Consider the following 9,430-nt stretch of genomic DNA (forward strand, 5'->3'; position numbering starts at 1 on the left):
AATGCAACAACTTTTGAAACTTTTGGACGATAACCAATATGTTTCAAGTTATAGAGCTTGTGAGGACAATGTTACTGTTCGTGACATATTTTGGATTCATTCCGAAAGTATCAACTTGTTCAACACATTTTCAATCGTCCTTGTAATTGATTCGACGTACAAGATCAGACTTCCGCTTCTAGAAATTGTTGGTGTGACCTTTACGAACAAGACATTTTCAGTTGGATTCACTTTTTTGGAATGTGAGAAAGAAGATAACGTTACATGGGCACACCAACAATTTCTTCCATAGAGAAATTCTCCTTTTTAAATCTCATAACTATTTTGGATCCATTTGGACTTTTACCTTATATAGAAAAGAACTTGAGAAGTTTTACATTCTCATATTTTGAAGTTTTATTAAAAAATAATTCTTGAGGTTAATGATGATATCAGTTTTCATCACAACAACAATTATGCGGTATGTTATATCTAGATGTTTTACTCAATCTTTCTCATAATCTAGTTATATTCGATTGTTAGGAATTGATATTTTTGAACATACAATTGTTTTTGTTATTTTAGAATAACTCTTAATTTCTGTACCAACTTAAAAACTCTTTTTTGAAGCATGTGTCTTTCATAATGACATTTTAGAATAAAATATAAAATCAAAATACAGTAAATTCAAACTTAAAAACTCTTTTCTGAAGCATGTGTCTTTCGTAATGACATGTGAGGGTGGAAATTTTCAAACCTTCCATGTTCCTTGCTCACATGTTATTCAGCGTGCTCAAGCATACACCAGGACTATTCTGTGCATATAATTGATGTGTTCAAAGTTGTTAGCGTGTTTAAGGTATATAGAGAAAGCTTCCTCGATGTTTTGACCGAAGCAAATTGGCCTTGATATGAAAGAGACACTATTTTCTACAATGACACCATGAAAAGAAAAAAGAAATATCGCCTAAACACTACTCGCAGTATAACAAAAATGGACAATATAAGGAAAAAAGGAGATGTGGTATTTGTCGCAAGAGTGTGCATGTGCGTAAAAAATGTTCAAACAGAGTTGGGATTTCTATTTAGTTATGTTTGTTGTTTTAGTTCATTGAATCACTGTCTTGTAATTTCTTTTAACAACAAAGATAAATTTTATTTAAAATTCAAATCTTCCAGCTACATCACAATAACGATTACAATAAAATAACAACTTAAAATAAAGTTACAACACAATAAAAGATTACATCAAACCACAAACTTCAAATAAAGTTACATTAAATCAACACTAACATAACATACATTGTGTTAGACTACTCGACGAAAACACCTAGAACTAGTAGATTTTAAACGCCTCGTTAACTTCTCCACTGCGAGTTGAAAACATACAATGGACATCTAAATTAATTTGTATATGATCCTAATAATATAGGTAGGTACCATCTTGTCTTGCATCCACCAAAGTAATTTATAGACAACGATATTGATAATTCAACATTCTTACACACCTCTATTTATAGAAGGTCATACCCAGATGACACACCCCTTCTACCAAAAAAAATTTGGCGGAAAGTTGTTGAAAAATAAATAGATTTATATTCATAATAAATATGAATTTTTAAAAATATACAACAATAATTAAAATATATTACAAAAAAAATTTCAAAAAAATAATTTATATTATTAAATATTTATTTATTAAATTTTATATTTAATTTATAATTTAAAACAATTAAATTTATTAAAAAAATAAAAAAACAAAAAAAAATAATAATAAAGGGTACTCCATCCAAGATGGTGGCCCCATGAAAGGGGACTAACACGTCACCCATCTGGGATGGAGTGTGGGTTTTTTCTTTTAAAAAAATGTGAAAAGGTGGCATGTGGAGAAACAAATTTCATAGGGTGGCATTTTGGAATATATTTTCAGAAGTGTGGCATGCAAGTCAAAATTCCTAGTTTTGGCCATGTTTGTTAGGGTTGTTCAAAACCGAATCAATCCAATAGAAAAACGTCAACCGAATCAAACTAAATCGAAACCGCAAAAAAATGTTTTTGGTTAAGATGTCTTTATGTCTTTGAGCCATTTTCTAACAAAACCGTGCAGTTCCGTTCGATTCACGGTTTGTAGTTTGCAAAACAAACCAAATCAAACCGCATTATGTTACAAAATTTAATAAACCATTATATATATATATATATATATATATATATATATATATATATATATATATATATATATATATATTAATTCTTTAGAGAAATCAACAAGTACTATATATTTTATCATATTCTTTGTATGATATTTGTTTTAATTTACATTTCAACAAAAAAATAAAATATTATTCTTTTATAAATACTATTTTGACAAAATATATTTCTTCGTATTATTTGTATGATATTTATTTTAAGAATGCAATTTCATGTATATCTTTCTTTAGACCTAAGATAAATATGTAAGACGCAATTTTATACATCAAATTGTAAATTTATTAAAGTGACAAGACTAAATTGATCAATCACTTCAAACTAGTAAAAGTATCAGAATCAAAATTTAAACAATTTGTTGAAATCAAACTAGTGTTTACGCCTTATTCGGCTCAACACCTGGTGGACTGTGGACTGGCATGCATAGACTAATATGATGAGAAACAAACGTCTACACTTTATTAGGCTTGGCGCTTGGCGCACTGTGGTCTGTCATACATATGACGATTTGATGAGAAGGAAACATTTATGTCTATCTTATCATGCTTGACGCTTTGTGGACTATGGAATGACATGCATAGGCCGATCTGATGAGAAGAAACATCCACGCCTTATCATGCTTGACGCTTTGTGGAATGTGGACTGGCATGGATAGGCCGATCTGATGAGAAACAAATGTCAACACATTATTTGGCTCGACGTAGGATTGTGTGTGTGACCATGCCAAGTAGAGAAGGTCTAGCTCAACTCAAGCATTTGACGTGTTTAGCTCATCTTGGACATTCATGTTATTTCGGGCTTTCACTTTGATGAGATTACCCAAAATAAAGCTCCTCCTAGAGTTTTCCTATGACATGTCACGTGCCTGACATGGATGAGTGACATGGATGAGTGACGTAAGATGCGTGTGCTCAACTACACACTCCTATACATAAGAGTGACGTAATGTGCATTCTCAACTCCACACTCCTGCACGGAAGAATGATGTAAGATGCACATGCTCAACTCTATGCTCATGTAATGACAAATTGTGCCGACCTTAGAGATAAAGCCTAATAAATTTGGACATCACATAGAGGAGCCCATTAGGTCAAGACAAGGTGGACTTTAAAAGACAAGATTTATGAGAAAAAGAGAGAGATTGGAAGATTGAGAGAAACAATGAATTTTAACATTCCTAATTTTTTGAGAGGGTTTTTGATATTCCATCTAAGGTTTTCTATTGAATAGTTCGTCCGAAGGAACTATCTTCTATTTTACGTACGTGAACAAATACCAATTAACAACTGGTAAGGAAAAAGGAAAAAACGATAAATTGCATGACAAAGAATACAATATTCTTTCGTTGTTAGATCAATTATGCCTACGTCTTAGATCAATTATGCCTACGTCTTCAATTAGAGAACAATCGTAATTCAATATTATTATTCAAGTGAACTAATATTTACTTTATCACAGACCATACCGGGGAGAGAAAGGGCAATGGTAGCTTAAATGCTCCTCTTGATCTTGGCTTTGAGCCATATTCAGCATAGTTGAATAGATTAGGCACCAATGCTTTATTGCTCAAGAGAATCCTATTCTCATGGTACCCAAAGAAGCAAACACGTAGGTATACTGGCAAAATTTGAGCTTAGTTTAAGAATAATTCTTGGACAAATACATTTGAAATACACCATTAGTATTAGGACAGCATGGTTTGGTTTTAGTCATGTTTGTGGGTTAGGGGAGTAGGGGTAGGTAAGGTATAAAAAAGATAACTAAAATTTACCAAAAGTTGGCACAAAGAGAACAGTTAAACTTGTTTGGGCCTGTAATAGTTAATGTGAGAGAAATGAAAAAGGGTACTCTCTCATGCTTTACTTCCTTTCATTATTTAATTTTCTTTTGTTTCTGGGACTCCACAAACACAAAACACTACACTACAACAATCAACACTAGTCTCTTGTTCTGAGTGTACCATACGCTGCAATGCACTGAACTGGCCTCTGGCAACAACATGGCCCAACGTCAAGTCTCTCCTTTCTTCCATCTCCTCTTTTGTCTTCAACTTTACTTTTTCACTTTCATCTCTCAAACTCAAATTTATTAAACAACCACCAACCCCTACACTAGACCCCCACTCTCTCACTCTCATTTATCATCATCTACACCAATGAATACAATCTAGTTTCTCATTACTCACTACCAAACCACACACACCAATGGATTCAGAAAACTCTTCTTCAGAAGAGTCCTCTCTAAATGGCTTGAAGTTTGGCCAAAGAATCTATTTTGAGGATTCATCTCTTGCAAACTCCTCTATTGCCAATGCCAATGCTAATGTTTCTTCTTCTAGTGGCTCCAAGAAAGGAAGAGGTGGTTCAGCTCAACACTCTCAACCTCCTAGGTGTCAAGTTGAGGGCTGTAAAGTAGATCTGAGTGATGCTAAAGCTTACTATTCTAGACACAAAGTTTGTAGCATGCACTCTAAGTCCCCTACTGTTACTGTTTCTGGTCTCCAACAAAGGTTTTGTCAACAGTGTAGCAGGTCTTTTTTTACCTTTCTAACCTAACTCATTCTTTTTCTTATGGTAGGGTTATTAGGGTCATTTTATTTTATTTGTTTAATATTTATTTATTTATTCATTCTCCAGGTTTTATTGAATGTTTGATATATCATATGTTATCCTGTTTGGTCGGTTTATCTATAGTAGCTTTTAATACAACAATAATATTCTTTGCTTGTTTGTGTTGTTAGAACTTTTGATTGTGCTGTTGCTTTTGTCCAAGTTTGGGTTGTGTTGAATGTGTTTGGGGTGTACTTTGCTTTTTTCCTGTCTTAGCTTTAAACTGCTTATTTGAATAGTGAATAGTGTTTTCCTTTTCAGGGAATTTGATTCTTCTTTTTATGTTTTAAAATTACTAATTGATTCTTGCATCTAGTTGTTTGTGTTAGGTATATACTCAATTAGTAATTAGTTATATAAATCAAATTGTTTGATCATGTAAACATGTTTGATTTGTATTGCAAGAGTAGTTCCTTTGTTGATCTAAATGAACCCAGGGTTCTTAAGCATGCTTAATGATAATTATATGCTAATGGGAGTTTGCGAGTGGCTGCACCGTTCTATTGTGTGGTCATTGGTAAAGAAAGTGTTTTGGGCTGGCCAAAATAGTCCCCACATAAGGGTAGTTTATATATACAACACTCACACTCCTCAATTTAACATGGCGCTTTTCTAAAGGAAAAAGTTTGCGAGTGGACAATACCTTATAGCCGCAGTGGCGCGGGCTTGAGGTTAACAGAACATTGGCCTCGCCTATGGGAACTCGAAGTTTGCCCCGCTTAGCCTCGACTGAGGGGCAACAAAGATGGAAAAATACTCTTTTGCTGTGACATGGTCATACACAAGTTATGTCATGCTAGCTCATGTTAGTGTGCATGCATAGTGTACAATTGATTTGTTAGCACCTTGTTGAGAATGAGTACTATTGGTGTAGTTGGATAATGTAATCCAGGTCTCTTGCTTTGGTTTTGTAATTATGCATTGCTGTTCTGTTATACAATTCTAGCTTTATCTTGTGTACTTTCCTTTGTTTGACTTAGTGGTGTGGTAGAGCATGCTACTGAACATTGTAAGGGAGTGTTCAATTTTAAGAATAGTGTATTTTTCGAGGTGGATGGTTATCTGACTGAGATTTGAAGATCATGGTCTATCAATATGTGTATGTGATTCCTATATGTACTTTTGATAGCTTTCTTTCTGGTATTTGTTCCAAATGTAATTTGGATTTGTTTATTTGAGTTTATCTACTAATATAAACACTTTCAAGACTGTTTGGAAAAATTCATGACTTGTTCATAAGCTGTTTTGAACATATTAGCTTATGATAGTTAAAAACAACTTATAGCTAATGTGAAAACAATTTGACTTTGTTTTACCTTTTGTTATAAGCGAATAATAAGTAAGCTGTTTATTCAAACATTATCTTTCTGTCTTTTTGGGATTATGGCTCATCCCGAGTTGGAAATGGTTTTCTGAATGAAATATCACTCCTCGTCCTCTGATCTGTAGTAGTTAAAGTGCATGTTATGTTCCATAATGTGCGTCTGAGGTACGATGTTTGGAAATTTTAAGAATCTAATTCTTAGCATTTATTCTGATGATATACTGTTTAGGATTTCTGTCTCATTTGCATTTGTATTTAATGAGAAATAAAATATTCTTCCAAGCGAATCCAACTTTTTAGGTAACAACAACATCAGCATGTTATGTGATGCTAGTTAGCAATAGACTTGTCATGTTAACATTTCTGAAGTCTTAACCTTTGGGTATGTTTGTGCTCATTCATCTTTCTTCAACAAATGATTATTATTTAGAAATACTATAATCATTTTTCATAGCCTTTTTCAGATTTCATCAGCTTGCTGAGTTTGATCAAGGAAAAAGAAGTTGCCGCAGACGACTAGCTGGTCATAATGAGCGTCGCAGAAAGCCCCCACCCAGCTCTCTCTTATCCTCACATTTTACGCGATTTTCTTCATCTGTTTTTGGTTAGAAACTATCAGTAAAATTTCAATTTTAAATCCATCTACTATCAGTTTTTGTTCTATTGGTGATTTTCCAACTTGTACTATATTTCTGACATGCTAAACAATTTAAAAACTTGACACTTTTCTCTACAGATAACAGCGGCGGAGGTGGCAGCTTCCTGATGGAATTCGCTTCACACCCGAAACTTAGCCTGAGAAATTCACTTCAATCATCTGGAAATCAAACCTCACCACTCGGTTGGTCTTGGCCGGGAAACTCGGAGTCGCCATCTGACAACTTTTTCTTGGAAGGTTCGGTGGGTGGGACAAGCTTCCCTGGTGCCAGGCATCCTTCCGAGGAAAGTTACACCGGAGTCACAGATTCAAGCTGTGCTCTCTCTCTTCTGTCAAATCAAACATGGGGTTCTAGAAACACAGAACCAAGTCTTGGATTGAATAACATGCTGAATTTCAACGAGACACCACCCATGACACAACTAGCTACATCTTCTCAAGGTGTAGCCATGCATCAACTTCCAAACACTTCATGTTATTTCAAGGACATTGATGCTAGTAGCCTTTCACACGAGGTTGTCCCTGATATTGGTCTAGGTCACATGTCGCAGCCTCTCGATAGCCAACTTCATGGTGATCTTGATCTGTCGCAGCAGGGAAGGAGGCATTATATGGATGTAGAGCACTCCAGGGCCTATGAATCTTCTCAATGGTCACTTTAATGCACTTGTTTGGTGTCAGGTTTGTAATATCATGTTTTGCAATTATTGGAACTCAGAAAAATGAGAAGTTAACTAAGGCATACTTGGTTCTTTGCTAGTTTGATACTAATGCTTTTTTAGCCTTGCTTCATTTGTGAAACTTTCAGTCACTTTTTGAATATTTGCTGAGACAGCTGAGTTATGGTGCTTTTAAGTTGTATGAAATTGTTTGATGTGGATTTGAATTCGTAGTCATTCTGATTGCGAGAATTGCAGCGGGAATTTATTTTATGTTTGTATTGAATGCAATGAATCATCTTAAAATCCCATCTCTTGCATCCCTATATGTCTAGCTAATAAAGATAGATGAAAAATGATTACAGATAATGTGTTGATTATGATGTCCAATGTTGTTGGATGAGTACATTACATGTGTTTATTGTTTAAAGTTGAAAATCTACATAATTTGCAGCCATAGTTATGGTTCAATTATGATAATATAATTAAAAGTTTTATTTAGTTATTGTTGATAATTTCTTTTTCCTCCGCCTTTATAGGTTTTTTTTCCGAACGTATAATTTTCATCCAAAATAAGCGTAAATTGTTGAGTTCCTTTCACTTTGTCAAAATTTAATTCGGAGATGTATCTTTGTATGTGGTTTAAAGTTTGTCCGCAGATATATTTTCGGATTAACCTTCTTTTTTTCAAACCCATGTATTTTTTGAAGATGCATCTCCAAATGCATTCAATTGATATATAACGCACGATAAACCCTCTCTTTTCTCCTTTATTTTCAAAAACTTTTGAGATACCTTTATTGGAGTTCGTGGGCAACATTTTTCTAGGCATTGGCTAATATGCATAAGGATTTACTTATGCACCATGCATAAACTTACATAAGTCATTGGATCATGTTTTTAATCCTGTATTGAGTATTGAGTATTGAGTATTGAGTGGTGAGTATTGAGTATTGAGTATTGAGTAATAACAATTGATGTCTAGAATTTGATCCAAATGTCCATAATAATTGGTATTATCGATTATTATCAGCAATCTAGATACAAGTTTATGATTCACTCAATTGGGTCAAAAATAAAAGGTTCATAGTGTTTATACAATCTTTATAAAAGTATTTACATATTATCAAAGGAGGTCATCATATTTAAGTGGGATTCAAACTATGTTTTTGAGAGGTGTATATTGAGTTTTTGTCAAGCAATCTTAATTTTTTAGAGGTTAAGTGTTATTAGTTATGGTTCAATTAAGATAATATAATTAAAAGTCCTATTTAGTTATTGTTGGTAATTTCTTTTTCCTCCGCCTTTATAGGTTCTTTCTAATCCCTGAAAAACTACAAAAATATTTTTAATTTTCGGAGATGCATCTCCAAACGTATAATTTTCATCCAAAATAAGCGTAAATTGTTGAGTTCCTTTCACTTTGTTAAAATTTAATTCGGAGATGTATCTTCGTATGTGGTTTAGAGTTTGTCTACAGGTACATTTTTAGATTAACCATTTTTTTTCAAACCCCGGGTGTTTTTTCGGAGAAGTATCTCCAAATGCTTTTAATTGATATATAACGCACGCTAAACCCTCCCTTTTCTCCTTCATTTTCAAAAACTTTTGAGATACCTCAATTAGAGTTCGTAGACAATATTCTTCCCGTCAATTTCTTAAGGAATAACACTACTTCTACTTCAATCGTTCCAATCCCAACTCATTCAATGAACATGTGATGCAGGACCCTCCACTGTTTTGAACCATAATAGTGGTTCGATCAAAGAGTGTTTATAACTTTCAAAAGTATTAGATTTTATTTTTATTTTTACAGATATTTTGGAAAAAAAATTCAAAAAAAGTGAATTTTATGAAAATATTTATGAGATAGTCAAAATTGAAATACGAGGGAGTCTCAATATAGGCGTGGAGAAAATAAACCAATACCAAAACAATAGAAATATCCATCTAACAATTATCAATATAACAATATATTTTATATTCAAACATG

At 33.4% G+C, this 9,430-nt stretch overlaps 1 protein-coding gene across 1 annotated transcript; it reads left to right on the plus strand.

Annotated features, from left to right (window-relative positions):
• The first annotated feature begins 4,054 nt into the window (after positions 1-4,054).
• Positions 4,055-7,723, plus strand: LOC131621563 (squamosa promoter-binding-like protein 9). The gene is made up of 3 exons (XM_058892603.1): positions 4,055-4,717; positions 6,585-6,724; positions 6,857-7,723. The coding sequence occupies exons 1-3, from the start codon at positions 4,392-4,394 to the stop codon at positions 7,438-7,440; spliced, it is 1,050 nt and encodes a 349-aa protein (XP_058748586.1). The 5' UTR covers positions 4,055-4,391; the 3' UTR covers positions 7,441-7,723.
• The last annotated feature ends 1,707 nt before the right edge of the window (positions 7,724-9,430 follow it).

The sequence above is a fragment of the Vicia villosa genome, unplaced genomic scaffold (assembly GCF_029867415.1).
Source record: "Vicia villosa cultivar HV-30 ecotype Madison, WI unplaced genomic scaffold, Vvil1.0 ctg.000009F_1_1_3, whole genome shotgun sequence".
In the NCBI taxonomy this organism is placed as follows: Eukaryota; Viridiplantae; Streptophyta; class Magnoliopsida; order Fabales; family Fabaceae; genus Vicia; species Vicia villosa.

Bases quoted from the DNA above. Each gene is read 5' to 3' on its own strand.
- LOC131621563 (XM_058892603.1), top strand. From the start codon at position 4,392: ATGGATTCAGAAAACTCTTCTTCAGAAGAGTCCTCTCTAAATGGCTTG. The intron at 4,718-6,584 runs GTCTTTTTTTAC...AGCCTTTTTCAG, and splicing joins TTTTGTCAACAGTGTAGCAG to ATTTCATCAGCTTGCTGAGT. The intron at 6,725-6,856 runs GTTAGAAACTAT...TTTTCTCTACAG, and splicing joins ATTTTCTTCATCTGTTTTTG to ATAACAGCGGCGGAGGTGGC.